This window comes from Euprymna scolopes, chromosome 33 (assembly GCF_053919585.1).
Source record: "Euprymna scolopes isolate OS-2025 chromosome 33, ASM5391958v1, whole genome shotgun sequence".
Lineage (NCBI taxonomy): Eukaryota > Metazoa > Mollusca > Cephalopoda > Sepiida > Sepiolidae > Euprymna > Euprymna scolopes.
Window position 1 is genome coordinate 74,891,073 of NC_136514.1, and position 21,080 is coordinate 74,912,152.

Consider the following 21,080-nt stretch of genomic DNA (forward strand, 5'->3'; position numbering starts at 1 on the left):
TATAGCAATAAGTACTGATCTATTGTGATAAATAGTAAAGTTGCACATCTATAAATAATAATGGGTTTAAGGTTTACAAAATTCATACTAGAATTGTTCATAGAGATTTATTATTATTACTAGATGAACACGCGGAAATTCCACGGTAGTTGAAAACATCACGTAAGGAAACAATAGAATGTCATTCGATGGAATAATCAGTGTAATATTAGATCCGACCAAACCATGTATTAAAAAAATAAATATTTTTGTAGACAAATATGGATAACTGCTTGATATATACTATTACAAAAAATAGAAGTAAGACGCTGGCTGGCGAAAAATAACATTAGTATTTTGATTTGCTACGACTAGACACTGGCTGGCGATAACTAAGTTATTATTGTAAACTACATTGGCAGAATACTGGATGACTATAAATTACTTATTAGTATTGTGATCTGCACTCACCATACACTGGTTGGCAGTAAATAACTTATTAGTATTGTGATCTTTACCAACCATAGACTGGTTTGCAATAAGTAACTTTGTATTGTGAACTGAACCCATTAGACACTGACTGGCGATGACTAACTTATTAGTATTGTTATCTGAACTCACTATATACTGGCTTGCGATAAATAACATTAGGATTGTGATCAGCACCCACCATATACTTGTTGGCGATAAATGACTTATGACTATTGTGATCTACACCCATAAATTACTGGCTGGTAAATAAGTAAATTGTGATCTGCACCCACCAGACACTGGCTGGCGATGAATAATTTATTAGTATTGTGACCTGTACCCGTCATACACTGGTTGGCGATAAATAACTTATTAGGATTGTGATCTGCACTGACTTGTCATTGGATGGCGATAACTTATCCATTTGAAACAAGTGTTTATTGGGCATTTCCGAATATTTCATTTTCATAAGAGAATTCAGTATAATAACGGTTGGTGCTATTTTGAATATTCAATTTTTATTTTAAAGTATGTTTACGATTATGATGATAACGGCCGAAGCGACAAGCGTAATAATATATATATATATATATATATATATATATATATATATATATATATATATATATAGTTTATTATTATTATTATTATTATTATTATTATTATTATTATTATTATTATTATTATTATTATTTTAACATTTATTATTACATTTTGAGCTTTGCTCAAATTCATTATTTTACTTATGTTTTCCATTACGATTTATTATAATTTATTAATTTCTATTTTACTGTTATTATAGGAAATTTTTATTATTGGTTTTTTATAATGTTTATAATTTTCTCCAAGATTTTTTAATTTCTACTTAGTGCAAGTGTAAAGCTGTTAATTTCTAACGTTTGATTAAAATTGGTTGGAAATTTTTTTTCTAAAATAAGTTTTAGAAGTCAACCTCTCTTCAATGTAATTAATGGTAAATTTGCCTATTAATTCTTGAATTAATAGGCAAATTTACCATTAATTACATTGAAGAGAGGTTGTTCTTTTTATATTTTCAACTATTCTCTTGAAAACTATTTAATTGTGAGATTTTTTTTTCTTATAAACCTGTAAAGATTACTTTTAGGTAGCGGAATTTAGGGTTGCAATTTATAGCATATCATAAAATATGAAAAACATAGTACATATGAAAAAGTACAAAAGTAATACTTCCTATTTTTTAACCAAAAAGTTGAAGAGATACGAAGACGCAATGCAATTTGCAAATTTTTTTTATCCATTCGGGCGGGATAAAAATAGGAGGCATTACTTTTAGAACGTCTTTGATATGTTACATAATATAAAGATAATATATATTATAGTATTAGATTAGGGCAAAAAAATGTTATTTTTTTGACGTCCACCTTCAAAAGATCATAACTCTTTTCGTAATAAACTTTATTAATCGAAATAAAAACCATTAAAATCGACACCTTTTTGCCAACAAGAAACACATTTATTCATCTCATTAGCATAGAAATCCGAAGTTCTGAAAGCGATGAAGTCATTAAAGGCCGATTCGTCATCATCTCGGCTTTTGAAGTATTTTTCGCGCAGGAAGGTGTTGAGATGCGGAAGGTGGGGAGAGGTCCGGTGAATATGGCGGATGAGGCAGAGTCTCGTAGCCCAATTCGTTCAGCTTCTGCAGGGTCATTTGAGCAACATGCAGGCGAGCGTTGTTAAGGAGGAGAATTGGTCCCTTCATATTGACCAATCTCGGGTACATACGTTGGAGCTAATAGTGTATTTCGTCAATTTGTCGGCAGTACTTCTCTGCCGTAATTATTTCGCCCGGATCCAAGAAACTATGATGGATGAGACCGGCCGCAGGCCACCAAATCGTCACCATAACCTTTTTAGGTGCCATTTCGGCTTCGAGAAGTGTTGTGGAGCTTCTCCGGCATCCAACCACTGTGCCGGTTGTCATAAAGGATCAACACATCATAATCTGTTCGAGAACTGGGTCGTTTTTGTTGCTCAGAAGGAACGTAGAAGACGCTTTAAAACGATATTTTTTTTTATTATCGTTCAATTCATGCGACACCCACTTATCCAACTTTTTTGACTTCCCTATTTGCTTTAAATGGCGAACGACTGTTGAGTGGTCGACTTCGAGTTCAACAGCAACTTCTCGTGTAGTTTTGCTAGGATCGGCTCTAATTAAGGCTTTCAATTGTTCGTTATCAACCGCAGTCGGGCGGCCGCGACCGTCTTCATCTTCGAGGCTCTCGTCACCATTGCGAAATTACTTGAACCATCGTTGTGCCACACGTTAGTTAATGGTTACTGGGCCAAAGGCATCATTGATATCATGAGCTGTCTCAGCAGCTTTTCGGCATAGTTTGAACTGGAACAATAAAATCGTGCGGATTTGAATTTTATCCATGCTGTCAAAAAACCTGCAAAAAACTGAATGAAGAGATTTGGAACTGTAAAGAATAACCCGATTCAATAGAGCGAAAACACTTCAAAATGATATATAACATGGCGATATGAATATCAATGAATTAATTCTGAAATCATATATAAAAGTAACATATGATATTGTTTTTGCACCAACCCAATATTACTATTTTCGGCATGACAATTAAGTACGTACCTAAAAATAGGAGGCATTACCTTCGGAACATCCCTGATACGTTACATAATATATAGATAGTATATGTTATAATATGTTGTCTGTTTTAAAGAATGTCCTTTTTTAATCGAACAGGTAATATGTGGGCGCAAGACTGGGGGAACATTGATGACATTGTTTTACCTTATAAAGAACGATTAGACGTTACTGGCGAAATGAAACGACAGGTAAGAATTCATAATTTTAGGTATTAATGCAGTATAAGGATCGGGATATCGTCGAAATCGTCCGGATGGTTTAGGAAAAACGCCGGAAAGTACCGAAACGCTGAGCGCCTTTACCCTAATACAAAAAAAATCATAAAGAAAACATTTGTTTGCTATAATTGATTTATTAAATCTAAAAGATCAAAATATTTACATTAATTTGAACAAAAAAAGGCACTTCTGCATTACACAGATGGCGCCATTGTTAAGAGGCGATAGCTCTAATTTAACAAACAAGATTTTTTCTGAACAGAAAAATAGTTGAAAAACGAAACAGTTATTGTATAAAAATGTATCAATATATAATTGTAAAAACATTTATTGAAAAATCTGTGTAAGAAAATGTAATTTTGATAAAAGTTTTGAAATTAAAGCAACTTTGAATTTTTTCCCGAAATATTTTTTTTAATTAAAGTCAAATTTGATTTTTTCCGAACAATTAAATTATTAATTTAAATAAAACATTTTTCGAATTAAAGAAACATTGGATTTTTTTTTCCAAAACTTTTTTGTTTTCATAAAGGTAAAATTGTCAATGTAAGAAAATATAGTTTTAATTTTTTGTGACACGTGTTGAAGAGTCTACAATATATTGCAGTTTTAGTTTTTAAATTAATAACCAATTTGAATAGAAGGTAGAGTCACTTGGCGACAGTTTAATGAAAAGCAGTAAACAAAAATGGCGACACTTGTGTAATGCAGAAGTTCACAAAAATAATTGATAAATCATAAGAAAAAAAGTCATAAAAAGTCAATATATTTTGTTTGCAATCAGTTGTTTGATATGAAACTAACTTTAAAATAAAGGCTTTTTCTTCATTTGAAATTTAAATTTTTTTTTAAGTTTCGTAAAAATTGTTCAATAATTATTCCAGAAATTTTTCATTTTTTAATTTCATTTTTCATTTAAATTGTTTTCGATTAATTTTTCTCATTGAATTAGCTTCGTACTGACAGAGATAATGTTTTTCATTAAAAAAAAAAAAAAATTGGCCAGCGTTTGCGCGAACAAAAAATCACGAAACTTTAGTTCGGCACCTTCCGATGTTTTCTGTAAACCACCCAGTCGATTCCGACGATAGCACTGCCCTTATACTGCATAAGTACCCAAATTTAGTATTATTTTTAACTGTAAATCTATCTATATATCTATAAAAGTGAAAATGTCTCTGTGTGTGTCAGTGTGTGTACATTTCCCTACCAAATTATTCAATTTTCAGTCTACAGACTCGAGATTTGACATAACGGGTATTGAGATTTGGGAAAATCTTTTTATTCGGTTTTCGGCCAGAAATTTGGCTATCAAGGGATCAAAGTTCAACAATTTTGCCTTTGAAAACTCTACCAAATTCCTCCGCCAATTTTAGGTCTAAGCACTTGAAATTTTAGATATAGGTTACTTGGACATGGATCAAACTTTTTAATTTGATTTGAGCCCAAATATTAAATGTTGAGGGGACAAAATTGGAGTCCAAGTTTTAAAAAATTTAACCTCTCAGCCAATTTTTAGCCTAAACATTTTAAATTTTACATAAAATGTATTCAGATATAGGACAAGCTTTTTAATCGGTTTTTTGCCGAAAATTTAGCAACCAAAGGGTCAAAGTTAAATTTTAAAAAATCGGCCTTTGCGGTCTCTAGCAAACTACTCAGCAAATTTTGGGTCTAAACACTTTAAATTTTACATAATGGGTATTCAGGAATGCAGCAAGCTTTTTAATCAATTTTGGGGCGAAAATTTGGCTGCCAAAAGGCCAAAGTTTAGGGAGTTGACCTTTGCATTTTAATATATATACATATATATATATATATATATATATATATATATATATATATATATATATATATATATATATATATATATATATATATGCACACAAAGTTATAAACAGTACATAGGGCTCGAGCAAGGATTCTCAACCAAATGCTGGCCAATAGCAGGGTCAAAAGGGGCAGACGAAGGGAGACTCGCAGATCCTATCCTACTCTGTCTTATCTTTATACGAGTTTGCAAGCGCAAAGAAGTTCGCCCCTCCCCATAACCAACATCACACTGGCGTTTAAATTGATAAATAATATTACTATTTGGATGTAAGGCAAACTATTCTGGGAAAAATAAGGAAATATAGGTCTAGTAGTATATACCAAACGCAAGGAAACAGAGTAGAAGCAATAAATATATTTATTTGCTTCCCCACAAAAGCAAATTACGCACAAGGCTGTTTTTAATGTGGGGTAAAAACCAGCTCCCCTAAAAGTGGTTACCAAAAATAATAATTGCCCCAGTATAGAGGGTTTCCCATCCATTGACTGGGACAAATTACCTTAAGTGCAACATTTGCAGAACAGATACTACACTTTGAGCCCGGCCTGAAGACCAAGAAACTTCTAACAATCTGTTTAGCTAATTTTGCACCATTATCCGCTATCCATGAACATTTTAAATAAACAGTGCATTTTAAAGGCTTCATTATTTTAGGGGATTTGAAATCTGCAACCTTTTTGTTAATGCAAGCATTAATTAAATCTTCTTGATAACCGTTATTTATCAAATTTTCCCTGATTTTATCCAGCTCGGAGTCTAATTTATTAGACTAGGTGAACAAATCATGAGGGCTCTATGCACCAACGTATAAATTAAGCCGATTTTTTCGCGATTTAGTTACAAAAGAAGAACAGTTCACATCCAGGCCAGTAAAAGTTGGCTTCCTGTAAATGGTAGTAAGAAAACCACTTCCTGAACGTTCAACAAGAACATCCAAGAAGGGAAGAGTTTTATCTTTTCCCCTTTCTATAGTGAACTGCGGAGCGCCATGAAGGGAATGTAACTTATTAAATAATAATGGCGCTTCAGTTTGCGAGGCAAACATGGCAAAGGTGCCGTCAACATTTATGACATACTTAGTGGGTTTCGTTCCATAACTGAAAAGGACGAAAATATCAGCTAAAGTTGGGGGTCATGGGCTCCCCATTGAAACCCCGTCAACCTGACTGTACATAATATCAGCAAAACTAACAGACTCCATAAGTCTTTGGCAGACTATGGATACACACGAAGCGGTGCCTGCGCTGAAATTTTTGTAGCAAGAGATGCGCAATCTCCAGCCGCATCTCTCCTGAGTCGACATTGTTAAATACCAGCGGCAAGTGAAGCGTATGCACAAGACGACTGGAAACAAATGCCGAGATAAGCGGAGAGCACATACAGGGCCTAGAATTCCCAAATGGTTACCCATCTGGTACTAGCTAAGCTCAACGTTGCTTAAATTCGGTGTTCTGACGAGAATTGGTGTGTCAACGCGATTATGCCGTACACAATCAGCAAAGTTAAACTTTACTGATTTAGTGCATATTAATATAAGTTCTGTAAATATTTTCGTAGAAAAACGAGCAGAGGTCAGGCGACCACCATAGTGTATGTGCAAATACGTATTGTCTCATTCAATGGTACATTAGTAAAGAGACTAGATACATCGAAGGAACATATAAAAGATGTCTGAGAATGTTGAGACCTATTTTATCTATGCTAATCTCTGCCCAATTTGGCTCAGTGACTTTTAGAAATTTTGCAACCTGTGCGGATGTTATATGCTATGCACTGCATACCTGATTTTTTCGGTTTATCGAATGTCTGCGTGGGGTAGATTTAAAAATTACTTCGCATAAAAAAAACCTATTAAATCGAAATAAAAAAAATACAATATAACGAATAAAGAATAAAATAAAAATAAAATAGATATTTTTTTCTTATTCTTTGTTTTTTATTTTTATCTTATTTATTTCTTTGCTATTTTTTTTATTTGCTTCTTCACATCTATAAAAGACCGTTATCTTTTTTATTCTTTATGACACGTGATGTGACCTCCTGATAATGTTTTTTTTTTGTGTGTGTGATTGTTGAATCCCTGAATAATTTTAATTACGGACTAAACTTTTGTATAAGCAATTCACTGGAATATGAGCGTCAATAAGCTTTCCCAAGGTCCCAGGCGTCTTATCCAGTGGAGATCTGGTTAGTGCTTTCTCCTCTCGATCTTTTCATCCTCATTAACCATTCAACTATTTGGTGTGTTGTTATTATTATTATTATTATTATTATTATTATTATTATTATTATTATTATTATTATTATTTATTTATTTATTTATTTATTTATTTATTTATTTATTTATTTATTGTTGTTGTTGTTGTTCAGAAATACAGTGTGAAGATGATGTTCAAAGAAGCGGAGAATTTCTTTACATCGATCGGACTGAAAAACATGACTGACCTTTTCTGGAAAAACTCCGTCTTCGAAAAACTTCCAGACAAGGAAATGGTGTGTCATGCCTCTGCTTGGGATCTCATGCAAAAAGACGATTTCAGGTGAGGATTTCTTTTTATTATGATGTCCCTTTGTGTTTTACCTCTGTAGCAGTTTCTTTTTATTGTGATGTCCCTTTGTTTTTTTCCTCTGTAGCAGTTTCTTTTTATTGTGATCTTCCTTTGTTTTTTTCCTCTGTAGCAGTTTCTTTTTATTGTGATGTCCCTTTGTGTTTTACCTCTGTAGCAGTTCTGTTATTGTGATGTCCCTTTGTGTTTTACCTCTGTAGCAGTTCTGTTATTGTGATGTCCCTTTGTGTTTTACCTCTGTAGCAGTTTCTTTTTATTGTGATGTCCCTTTGTGTTTTACCTTTTTTTTATTCAATTTTCACTCCAAACAAGGGACAGTGCCACTTTGAAAAAGGGGGCTACTATCAGGGACTTTATTAGCAGGGGCATTATGAAGAGAGATGAGTAGAAAGATGTTTGTTTACATTACACTTGAACTTCTGCATATCAGTACAGTTGGAAAAGTAGAATCCCGGAATGGAGTTCCAAAGACCTGAAGTTCTGGGGAAGAAACTATTGGAGTAAGAGTGAGCCAACCTTCCTTGCAGCAGCCTTGGCAATGCTTTCAATGTATCTATTCCAGTTCATATTCCTTGTAAACGCTAGGCCGAGGAGTTTAAAAGAAGTACTTTCAGGCAATTTGTTCTTGGCCATTGCTATTGGTGGTAGAAAAGGTTTCTTGTAGTTATTGAAAGAAACAAGCTGAGTCTTAGTAGCATTGCATGTGACCATCCATCTTTGTCCCCATTCCACTACAGATTGGAGGTCATCCTCTAGTGTTCCTGCCATTTCCTTAGATATGTGTTCATTTGTTTTCCCCTCATATCTGTTATAGAAAATGGTGTCATCAGCAAATATACCCATCTCCGAAACAATTTTATCAGGGAGGTCATTTATGAATATCAGAAATAATAGAGGTCCAAGGATAGACCTCTGAGGTACTCCCGCATTTATGTCATATTGTTTAGATGTACGACCGTCGAGGACAACTTGGAATTTTCTATTACTTAAGAAGGATTTAATTACATTATGAATTCTTCCAGTGATTCCATATGATCTAATTTTTCTTAGAAGACCATCGTGCCATACCCTGTCAAAAGCTTTAGATATATCAAAGGCTACCGCTCTACCCTCCCCTGTTTTGTCCAATGAACGGTATATACGTTCAGAAACTACAGTTAAGATATCTGCTGTTGAACGGGCTTGTCTGAATCCACATTGTTTGTCAGTTAGGAGTTTAGCAGCTGTTAGGTGCTGGACTAGGGCTTGATTAACTAAGGACTCAAATATTTTGGCGAAAAGCGGGAGGAGGCTAATGGGGCGATAAATTAGTGGGTCAGTTCTTTCACCAGAATTCTTGAAGACTGGTACCACAGAAACGGTTTTCCAGCAGTCGGGAAAGCAAAATTCGTTAAGGCATTTATTGTAAAGTTTGGAGAGAACCTCAGCAGAGCATTTTTTTAATAGCACAGCCGGGATGAGATCTGGTCCACATGCTTTTGAGCTGTCTAGGTTTTTTATAATAGCATGTACCTGAGAAGGGGTGATTTTCAAATCGTCTAATGTGGCGTCTGTTCGCAGAGGAAAATCAGGGAGGGAGTAGTGTACCGGGTTCAGTGTGGAGTTGGAGGCAAACCGGCTGGCAAGCAGATTAGTTTTGTCAGTTGCCGTGCAAGCAACCTCATGATTGTTTGATAGTGGGGGAATAGTTGACTGCCCATTATTTACTACGCTGTTGTAGATTTTCCAAAAATCCCGGGTTCCTAATTTCTGTGCTTCGATGCGTTTTCTGGTGGTTTCAGAGTAACCTGTCTTAGCTGTCTCTATCGCTCTCTTACAATTATTTCTAGCTTCTATATACTTCTGTTTATTTGAGCTGGACATGTCGGTTGAATCTGCGGAACGCATGCTTCCTTTGACAAATGGCAGCTGCACAAGCAAAAGTAAACCATTGGGGGGAGTTGGGCTTGCTATAGAATTTCCGTCCGGGAACATGTGCTTCAATTGCAGTTTTGAACCATTCAGTGGTCTCATTTGCACACTGTTCTGCTGGAAGAGTAAAGATATTTTGCCATGGAGCATCTCTGATGAGTTCCCTGATGGCTTCCCAATCAGCCTTTTTGTAATACCTCGTTGTTTTGAGTAGTAGGTCTTCAGTTTTAGGGCGAGAATTTAGGCTGATTTCTACCATTATCACAGCGTGATCAGCATTCCCGAGTGGGCTGTGGGCATTTGTTGTACAGTCATTGGGAACCGTTGTCAGAAAGAGATCTAGAAGTGAGGCGTGTTGATCTTGCTTGTCTGGGAAACGTGTCGGAAATGTAACCATCTGAGATAGGGAATGGGATATAGAGAAGCGATGTGTTGTGCTACCAGCTACGTCTGTGTGATCAGAGAATACTAGCCAGTTACTGTGGTGGACATTGAAGTCACCAAATACATGTACTTGTACGCTAGTATCGAGGGAGAGTGCTATATCTATGCTGTCTGAGACTTTGTTAATTAGGGTACAGTCTTGGGTTGAGGGAGAGCGGTAGAGAAAATACAAGTAGCTAATATTGTGTTGCATATTTAGTCTGAAGCATATAAAGGCCTGGTCTTCTGATTCTAGTTTTATTTCTCTAGTCAGGGGGAGGGTGTTATGAATATAGACTCCAAGTCCATGCATATGTCTGTCCGAGTCCTTACGGTAGAGTGGGAGATAACCAGGCATGTTAAAGTGGTTAGAGGGAATGGAGGAGTGAAGGTTAGTTTCACTCAATGCTAAGATATCCGGGGTGTTTACAAGGAGAAATGACTCAACACCATATAAGTTAGTTCTAAGCCCACGGATATTCGTAAATGCAAGCCTCAAGGGAGGAGGCAGGTTGGTTTTCTTTGAGTTTGGTCCTGGTTTAAACGTAACTTTTGCTTAAGCTGTCATTTCATTTTATTTAAAAGTTTCAGTTAGAGTGAGTGAGTGAGGGGGTGCTGGACAAGTGGTTGTGCAGAATACCCGACATGCAATACAAGTACACCATCAGCTGTTCTCACCCACAGGATTGTGGCCTCAGGAAAGCCCAACGGGATGAGTGCAGGGCCCTTTTCATGTATGACATGGCACTACAAACATCCCGATATTTTACAACTGTTGATGGAGCAGCCGCTCTAAGCGCTACCAAAGAGTATGGGCTCCTGTACTATCAGTCGAAAACAGCAGCCAGGAACTGTCAATCCGGTACCTTCAATCCATTAGGCAAAGGATGGGATGTGGCGGGAGTGGGGAAAAGCGGCGTTCATTTCCCTAGTAATAACAAGGTCCACCACTGGGTGATTCAGACGAGTCCCTGTGATAGTACCTCTACGCCTGGCCAATAGGCAAAGAAGGAGTATGAAAGCCGGGCGATAGAGAGAACCTATCTCCTCCTTAAGCAGTTTAGGTTTGCCAACCGGTGATTTGTTTGAGTCACCAGCTCTAGGAATGTTGTCGTCCAGAACTGAGTAGCAGTTTCTTTTTATTGTGATGTCCCTTTGTGTTTTACCTCTGTAGCAGTTTCTTTTTATTGTGATGTCCCTTTGTGTTTTACCTCTGTAGTAGTTTCTTTTTATTGTGATGTCAGTTTGTGTTTTACCTCTGTAGTAGTTTCTTTTTATTGTGATGTCCCTTTGTGTTTTACCTCTGTAGTAGTTTCTTTTTATTGTGATGTCCGTTTGTGTTTTACCTCTGTAGCAGTTTCTTTTTATTGTGATGTTCGTTTGTGTTTTACCTCTGTAGCAGTTTCTTTTTATTGTGATGTCCGTTTGTGTTTTACCTCTGTAGTTGTTTCTTTTTATTGTGATGTCCCTTTGTGTTTTACCTCTGTAGTAGTTTCTTTTTATTGTGATGTCCCTTTGTGTTTTACCTCTGTAGTAGTTTCTTTTTATTGTGATGTCCCTTTGTGTTTTACCTCTGTGGCAGTTTCTGTTATTGTGATGTCCGTTTGTGTTTTACCTCTGTAGCAGTTTCTTTTTATTGTGATGTCCGTTTGTGTTTTACCTCTGTAGTAGTTTCTTTTTATTGTGATGTCCCTTTGTGTTTTACCTCTGTAGCAGTTTCTTTTTATTATGATGTCCCTTTGTTTTTTTCCTCTGTAGCAATTTCTTTTTATTGTGATGTTCCTTTGTGTTTTACCTCTGTAGTAGTTTCTTTTTATTGTGATGTCCCTTTGTGTTTTACCTCTGTAGTTGTTTCTTTTTATTGTGATGTCCCTTTGTATTTTACCTCTGTAGTTGTTTTTTTTTATTGTGATGTCCCTTTGTGTTTTACCTCTGTAGCAGTTTCTGTTATTGTGATGTCCGTTTGTGTTTTACTTCTGTAGTAGTTTCTTTTTATTGTGATCTCCGTTTGGGTTTTACCTCTGTAGTTGTTTCTTTTTATTGTGATGTCCCTTTGTGTTTTACCTCTGTGGCAGTTTCTTTTTATTGTGATGTCCGTTTGTGTTTTACCTCTGTAGCAGTTTCTTTTTATTGTGATGTCCGTTTGTGTTTTACCTCTGTAGCAGTTTCTTTTTATTGTGATGTTCCTTTGTGTTTTACCTCTGTAGTAGTTTCTTTTTATTGTGATGTCCGTTTGTGTTTTACCTCTGTAGCAGTTTCTTTTTATTGTGATGTCCGTTTGTGTTTTACCTCTGTAGCAGTTTCTTTTTATTGTGATGTCCGTTTGTGTTTTACCTCTGTAGCAGTTTCTTTTTATTGTGATGTCCCTTTGTGTTTTACCTCTGTAGTAGTTTCTTTTTATTTTTATATCCGTTTGTGTTTTACCTCTGTAGCAGTTTCTTTTTATTGTGATGTCCGTTTGTGTTTTACCTCTGTAGCAGTTTCTTTTTATTGTGATGTCCGTTTGTGTTTTACCTCTGTAGCAGTTTCTTTTTATTGTGATGTCCCTTTGTGTTTTACCTCTGTAGCAGTTTCTTTTTATTGTGATGTCCGTTTGTGTTTTACCTCTATAGCAGTTTCTTTTTATTGTTATGTCCGTTTGTGTTTTACCTCTGTAGCAGTTTCTTTTTATTGTGATGTCCGTTTGTGTTTTACCTCTGTAGCAGTTTCTTTTTATTGTGATGTCCGTTTGTGTTTTACCTCCGTAGCAGTTTCTTTTTATTGTGATGTCCGTTTGTGTTTTACCTCTGTAGTAGTTTCTTTTTATTGTGATGTCCGTTTGTGTTTTACCTCCGTAGCAGTTTCTTTTTATTGTGATGTCCGTTTGTGTTTTACCTCTGTAGTAGTTTCTTTTTATTGTGATGTCCCTTTGTGTTTTACCTCTGTAGCAGTTCTTTTTATTGTGATGTCCGTTTGTGTTTTACCTCTGTAGTAGTTTCTTTTTATTGTGATGTCCCTTTGTGTTTTACCTCTGTAGCAGTTCTTTTTATTTTGATGTCCCTTTGTGTTTTACCTCTGTAGCAGTTTCTTTTTATTATGATGTCCGTTTGTGTTTTACCTCTGTAGTAGTTTCTTTTTATTGTGATGTCCCTTTGTGTTTTACCTCTGTAGCAGTTCTTTTTATTGTGATGTCCCTTTGTGTTTTACCTCTGTAGCAGTTTCTTTTTATTGTGATGTTCCTTTGTGTTTTACCTCTGTAGTAGTTTCTTTTTATTGTGATGTCCCTTTGTGTTTTACCTCTGTAGCAGTTTCTTTTTATTGTGATGTCCGTTTGTGTTTTACCTCTGTAGTAGTTTCTTTTTATTATGATATCCGTTTGTGTTTTACTTCTGTAGTAGTTTCTTTTTATTGTGATGCCCCTTTGTGTTTTACCTCTGTAGCAGGTTCTTTTTATTGTGATGTCCCTTTGTGTTTTACCTTTGTAGCAGTTTCTATATGTCCGGCTTGTGCCTAACGCTCATGTGTTTTAGCCTCTACATTCAAGCATATTTCAGTTAATATTTCAACTGTTATTTGTTGTATCTTCTCAGACAAAATTTACAATCTTCAGGTCTTTTCCTTCTTGTTAACTATTATGACATCCGGTCTTCTTGCTTGGAACTGTCGGTTTGTGCTGGTTTGTGTTTGAACGATTTGTCCGTATGTTCAAGGTTCAGTTGTTTGCATAATTCCCAATGTACTGCTTTCCCCACTTGATCATGTCTATTTTTATATTTATATTTATATTCTTTTTTGGTTAGTTTGCTGCATTCGCTTATTATGTGGTTTATTGCTTCGTCACTTTGTACACAGTTTGCATTTGGATCCTGTCATACGCTTTCTTGTAGTCAATCCATGACATTGCTATATTCTTTTTCCAACTTTTTACCTCCTTCAGGATTCTTTGGTCTATGTATAATAGGCCATGTGTTCCTTTTTTTCCATTTTGGCATCCTTTCTGTTCCTCGGGGAGTACGCGATTATGAAGGTAATGATAAATTTTCTGATATTAGTATTTTCCACATTGTAGGTAAACATGTTATTGGTCTGTAGTTGCTGGGGGATCTTTCCTTTTTCTGAGTCTTTTTGTACAAGTGTAGGTTTACCTTTGATCATCCATTCTAGCACATCTGTTTCATAGATTATTATTATTATTATTATTATTATTATTATTATTATTATTATTATTATTATTATTATTATTATTATTGATGGCATTGTGGTGGGACAAAAGTGTCATTACAGCCAAACAATTTGAACATAATCGATCCGGATTTGATAGTCATTGACAAGGTCTCAAATAGGTGGCAAATCATAGACGTTTCAATGACCAGGTACAAGAATATGATTGACTAGCAAGGCCATCCGGCGTTGCTCGGGACCGTATAAGAAAAATTTTGTACATACCTGTTATTCTTAGGATAGAGGAATTTTTGATGTCTATGTATCATCTGCCATCTTGAACAAAATAATATTTTACCTATCCTAGGACGGGTATTATATGTATGAGATAATTGTACATTCCCTAGAACAGGAAATTTACAGCACATATATGGAAAAAAATGTCCTTGTCTAGGCCGGTAATGTACAATACATATTTAAAATAACTTAATTTTCTGTTGTGCAAACTTTTCTGTATGCCGCAGGTAAGAGAGTTTTTGTTTTTACATTAGAGTGCTATAGTGAAGAAGAACCTTATTTCTCATTCAAAAGTCATACTACCTGAATATAATACATGATTTTTGGTTTTAATAACTTTTATGCACGTCACAGGAAGGATTTTCTTTGTTTTTTCATATGAGTACTATACTGCACAAGTACCTTATTTCTTGGGTACGATAATGGACAAGTACGTCACTTCTAAGATATAGATGAAATTACTCGATAATTTTACATAATTGTCTGTTGTGCTAACTTTTCCGTGTGTCACAGGTGAGAGTTTGTTTGTTTTTATATCAGAGTGCTATAGTAACGAAGCACCTTATTTCTTATATAAATGTCATACTACTCGAATATATTACATGATTTTCGCTTTTGATTACTTTTATGTACGTCACGAGTGAAATTTCCTTTGTTTTTCACATGGGTACTATACTGTACAAGTACCTTATTTATTGGGTAGGATACTGCACAAGTACCTTATTTCTTGTGTAAGATACTGTGCACGTATCTTTTTCTAATATATAAATGAAAGAACTCAATACTTTTATGAAATTTTCTGTCGTGCTAAATGTGTTGTACATCAAGGAGTAAGAATTTGTTTGTTTTTTTAACTGGGTGCTATAGTGAAGAAGCACATTATTTTTTAGATGTAAGTTATACTACTCGAATATTTAACGGGATTTACAGTTTTAATTACTTCTGTACATCACAGGTAAGATATTCTTTGTTTTTTCATGTGAGTACTATACTGCACAAGTGCCTTATTTCTTGGGTAGGATACTGTGCAAGTATCTTCTTTCTAATATAAAGATGAAAGTACTCGATGATTTTATGTAAGTTTTTCATATGAGTACTATATGAGTACTGTCAAATTCATTATTACTTGGATAGAATTCCTTGTACACATAAATACATTAACAAAGTAAGTGAACATTGTATGTGATTTTTGGAATATGATATCTATAGACATATACAAACATATTACATGTAATTCATAATAATCAGTTAATTAGTTTTGAAGTTGATCCAAGGCGCAAAATGATATAATCATATACACATAATTAAAATTAATAATGATCGGTTAATTAGTTTAGGAGTGAATCCAATACATACATATATAAACATATACACATAATTAATATTCTTAATGATCGGTTAATTAGTTTTGGAGTGAATCTAATACATGATAATTGCACTGTCTTGTCAGACGAGTGCCACTCCCTCAGACACTTAAAGTCTATGAGCCCAAAAATGACTTCCATCGCCACAGAACCATTTTATTAGACAAATGCCTGAGGGAGTATCTATACACAGATGATGTTACAGAGTCTTAGCTTTGTACGACAGCTAAGTCTCTCTCTAAGTTCAAAATGTTGAGATCCAGCAACAAGCCAGAGCAAGATAGCTAGCAACAAATTAAACTGCAGATCAGCTTAATGAGGGTACTGGTCTCCCGCTTTCTGGTTTTTTAAATCAGAGATTTGCTTCTCCTAGAAAGGTTGCCTTCACCACAGCTTACAGGAGGCCTCTCCACTCCAACACACACACAAACACACACAGTGCTAGTTGGCCGTTGACCCCGAAAAAGGGTTCATTCGCCCTTAAGTCTGAAGGCCAACTTATTTGTGATAAGATTTCCTCTCTGGTGTCTTCTAATTTTGGTGCTCTATCGCTCCGTATTGCTTTTTCCACAAAAACCTACCACCATCAACCTACCACCAGAAAATCTCAACTGATAGAATCGTCCATCGGCCAACACTTGGTCGATAAAAAGGAGTGCGGTCTTGTTTTCTCTCCGGAGTGTTTTTCTGTTTTGTACCGAGGACGTACAAAGTTCCACCTGTCTGTCCTCGAAGCACTTGCCATCATTGCTAACCCCCCTACTTTGTGCAAGCAGAGAAACCTCCGGCTTCAATTAGAATTATTTGGGTAGTCAGTTTTTGTTTTTTTTTGTTTTTTTCTTCTTAACCTCCTCTCCGCTCTTACTCCATACCACTACCAAATATTCTAAAAAATAATAATTTTCAGACTTATGACCCTTGAAAATGTTAGTCTGAACGAAAAGCGCTTCGGGTGTATTTTAACGATCTTGTTTTTAATCGACTTATTTATTTTATTGAATTGTACATATAACTTGCCCCATTATATATAGTTTTTTTTCCTCACCCCGTTTTCCATTTTTTTTAGTTGATTGAATTTACGCGATGGTTCACTTCTTTATAATTATTCTAAAATTTTGCCAATCGAATGAAGATATATATATATATATATATATATATATATATATATATATATATATATATATATATATATATATATGAATAAAATTAATAATGATCGGTTAATTGGTTTAGGAGTGAACCCAATGCACAGAAATACATATACATACAAATATACAGACATATACACATAATTAAAATTCATAATGATCGGTTAAATAGTTTAAGAATGAATTAAAAACAAAATTCCATTACTGAATCTATTTACGTGATTATTGGAATGTAACAAATAAGCCGATATATAATATATCCTATATATTTGGAATATGACATTTTCGTTATGTACACCCAAAACATTTTTCACTATTTTTTATCATATAAAAGTGTTCTTTTATAATTATTACGTAACATTTAAAAGCCCAGAATATCCGAATGTAAAAAAAAAGAAAGAAAGAAAATTGTGGAACTCGAAACCGCAATATTGTTGTGAGTAATCAATGACACTACGCGTTGAACCAAAGAAACAACTGCGTTAAAAGGCTGGTAAACTTTATAAATAAATAAACCTCTGTTAAAGATCGTGCGCATGTGCAAACGACGCCATTGTCGCTATGCTCGTTAAGTTGTCATTTCTTTCAAGTTTGAACCCCTTTTTTAAATCCCTTAGCAATTGTTTTAATCAATTAAACGACCCTAATAAAATTCTGCACTATATATGCAATCTTTTGAGCTGCTGTACGCCGTAAAACGACCATCCGTGTAGGAGGAGATATAATTTAAAAACGGAGACACACACACACATAGTGAGATTTATATATTAGATAAAGAGAATAGGAACTGTGGCAATTCGGCTCCATTGACCTTGGAGGTAGGGCGTGTGCATAGAGTTAAACCCCAAGTAGTCTTGACAGTAGTAAGTTCGTTGGGTGTGGTACTAATCTTCTGGAAGGATATTTAAAAAAAAAAAAGGAATCCCTTATGTGTTGGGCGGTCTTCAATCCTCTATTATTGTTAGTATCACCAATAGCCTTCGATCTTTGATGTGGAGCTTGGATTGAGGACAAGCCCCTTGAGAATGAATCCCATCGTTTCTCCAGGGAGTTCTTTTCAAACAAAATCAAGATTTTTATTATTATTATGATATTCCAATCTACTAATCCTTATATAAGGTGCTCATAAGTTGCTGTAATAAAAGCATATGGGCTACCTCACTCGCCAACCGCCGTGTTACCATGATCTTCTCTATCGTCTTATCTTCTGGCCGTGTCATCGTTTTTCACATTAGCAGCTATCGAGACATCGCTCACAGGTTCACAAGTAAAAAAAATAATAAAAGACACACTAAAAAAAATCACACAAACTCCGAGACTTTCTGCAAATATCACTTGCACTTTAGGTGTGTATGACACTATCGACTGTCTACACGCTAAGATTCACATCTACATTTTGCCGGCGCTAGGTTCGTCAGTTGTTGTCAGCTTATATTGACCTAATAAAATTCTCTCGATCTCTCTTCAATTGTCCTCAACTGAACTGTGGCCAAGTGTATCAAGCCAAAGAGTGTCCGCAACTGTTCCTAAGTATCATGGACTGTTGCAAAACCCACGGTCATGTCTAAAACTATCCATAAAGTAACTATATATATATATATATATATATATATATATATATATATATATATATATATATATATATATATATATATATATACCTTTGTTCGGTCCTTTGTCCCAAAATAACTGCCACACATTGCTTAACAATACTAGTTTTGCTTTCTTTTGTGTTCCTTTGTGAACAATTCCTTTCTAATATTCTGTTGATAAAGTTTTATCCTCTTATTTTTTCATATTTTCCCTCTTTTTTACCAACTAATATTTTAGGAAGGTAGGAAGAAGGATAACGTCGATAGTATCACACTCCTCATTTGCCAAAACGGAAATGAATGTTTTTTTTGTTGTTTTTTTTAAACAGAATCAAAATGTGCACGGAAATCAACATGGAAGATTTTGTGACAATCCACCATGAAATGGGACACATCCAGTATTACCAACAATACGAGGACCAACCCAGCTATTTTCGGAATGGAGCAAATCCAGGTAAGTTGCTCAGAGAGATATGTTTTGAGTCGAATTTCACCTTGGGTATAAGAGTTTTTCTGATTTTTATGTCCAAATAAAGTTATATATTAAAATATTAAGCAGAGGTTTTAGTTTTAAATTTTTAAGTTAAATCACTGCATTTGTATCTTTTGTGTTGTCCGAACGACTGTTCTCATCTTGAAATTTTATTCTCACAACGTTTCGGCCGATGCAATCTCGGGCCGTCTTCAGGTACGTTTTATTAAACCCGGGAATCTATACATAATTTTGAACGGAATCCTTTATTTCATCCTCCGGGGTAGCTTGCTCTCGTTCCGTCAGCCGTAACCTGGTAGAATTCTTAAGTAATTTGTAATTGTATTCTTAGTATTGATTGTACTGAGGATTGAACCTTCAACGTCGAAAAGACTGTCACCCAGAATTGATTATTACTCAGCACTTATATCCGTTGCGCAACATATCCGAAAGAAAGTCGGAGTTACATCGACCAAAACGTTGTGAAAATAACACAAAAGATAAGAACAGTTGTCAGAATAATTCAAATAATACAAATTATCAATCCTCATTTTAAAAATGAATCTATATAATTAACATAAATTAGAACTCCGGGCGACGCCGTGTGTCCCTGCTGATGTATAAATAAATTCGAAAATTCAATTGATGCAACGGGTTCGTAATATTTAACACCTTAAAAAATACAATTTTTTTTCAGGATTTCATGAAGCTGTTGGTGATACACTGGCCTTGTCAGTTTCGACCCCAGAACATCTTCGAAAGCTTAATTTGTCTAAGGAATACAAAAACTCACAAGGTAAGCGATTTCCTTTTATAGGGAAATACCGTAATCGGATTGCATGCATAATACTAACTTGATTTTAACTCGAAATGAAATAGTATTAAAAAAGAAAAACATAAAACAGTTTAATCGTCTATACATAATTTTCAGTCTATTTACGCCGTCGATCTCAACATTTACCATAAATGTTTTAATTATAGAACCTGTTATCTTCTCCAGTAAAAATAGCGGTAACCTCATCGTTTTTTTTTTGGGGGGGGGGACATTATATCTTCGCTATTGACCTTTAACGGGACGTTGGTAATTATTACATCAGTGACTCAGAAAAATAAAAGGAAAAACTATAACAAAAATATGAAATAGTTGATCACCAGAACAAAAGTATAGGGAGTGAGGTTAGTAGAAAGAGGACGGGGAAGAAGTTGTTCACTAAGGCACACAAAAGCGTCTGAAACAGGATTGTTAATCAAGGTATGGCAATAACTCGGACAATGGACCGGACATAGAGGTCAATATATTTGGAGTTAGGTTTAGGAGTGGGAGTGAGCTTTGTGACAGGTTAGGGTCAATTTACGGACAGTTTTGAGTTTTCGACAGTTGAGGACAGGTTCCAATTTGGAACAGTTAACAGCTTGGACCAGATCGGAAAAGCTTTAGCAGACCGAGGTGAGTAGATGAACTGATTTGCCGACTAACGAACATAGCCTCGGCAGAAGACTAAGATGTGGACGTTAGCGTGCAGGTGGTCGATGGTGTTACACACGCGCAAAGAATACAACTGATATCAATGGAATGTTTTAGAGTTTGTGTTTTTCTGTGTTTTTAGTTGTTTTATTTTTATACTTGTGAGCCAACGACTGCACGGCCAGAAGAGAAGACGAAGAAGAAGGAAACAATGACGCACAGTGTCGAGCTCGGCGATTGTTGTCGAGCGAGCGAGCGAGAGAGAGAGAGAGAGAGAGAGAGAGAGAAAGAGAAAGCGAGAGAGAGAGAGCACCTGGTTTACACAAAGAACACGGTGCTATCGATAAAATATTTTTCTTAGCGTTTTATAATTGTTTACTTTATTTCGAAAGCAAGAGAGAAAGAATACTGAGACGATTTGCTGTTATATCTTCACAACAACTATGACGACGACTGTTAACAACAAAGATAAAAACGAAAAAGAGAGACATCGCTACCCATTAAGCTACTTGTCTACATAATGAACTGCTGTCCGGATAATCT

At 35.2% G+C, this 21,080-nt stretch overlaps 1 protein-coding gene across 2 annotated transcripts in view; it reads left to right on the top strand.

Annotated features, from left to right (window-relative positions):
• The window catches only part of LOC145258302 (angiotensin-converting enzyme-like), a 136,824-nt gene that overhangs the window by 76,739 nt on the left and 39,005 nt on the right, over positions 1 to 21,080 (top strand). For both annotated transcript variants that reach the window (XM_080116348.1, XM_080116349.1), the window contains exons 6-9: positions 3,203 to 3,294; positions 7,529 to 7,698; positions 18,930 to 19,054; positions 19,770 to 19,868. In XM_080116348.1, the coding sequence (XP_079972474.1) occupies positions 3,203 to 3,294; positions 7,529 to 7,698; positions 18,930 to 19,054; positions 19,770 to 19,868 (486 nt within the window). The remainder of the gene's footprint in view (positions 1 to 3,202; positions 3,295 to 7,528; positions 7,699 to 18,929; positions 19,055 to 19,769; positions 19,869 to 21,080) is intronic.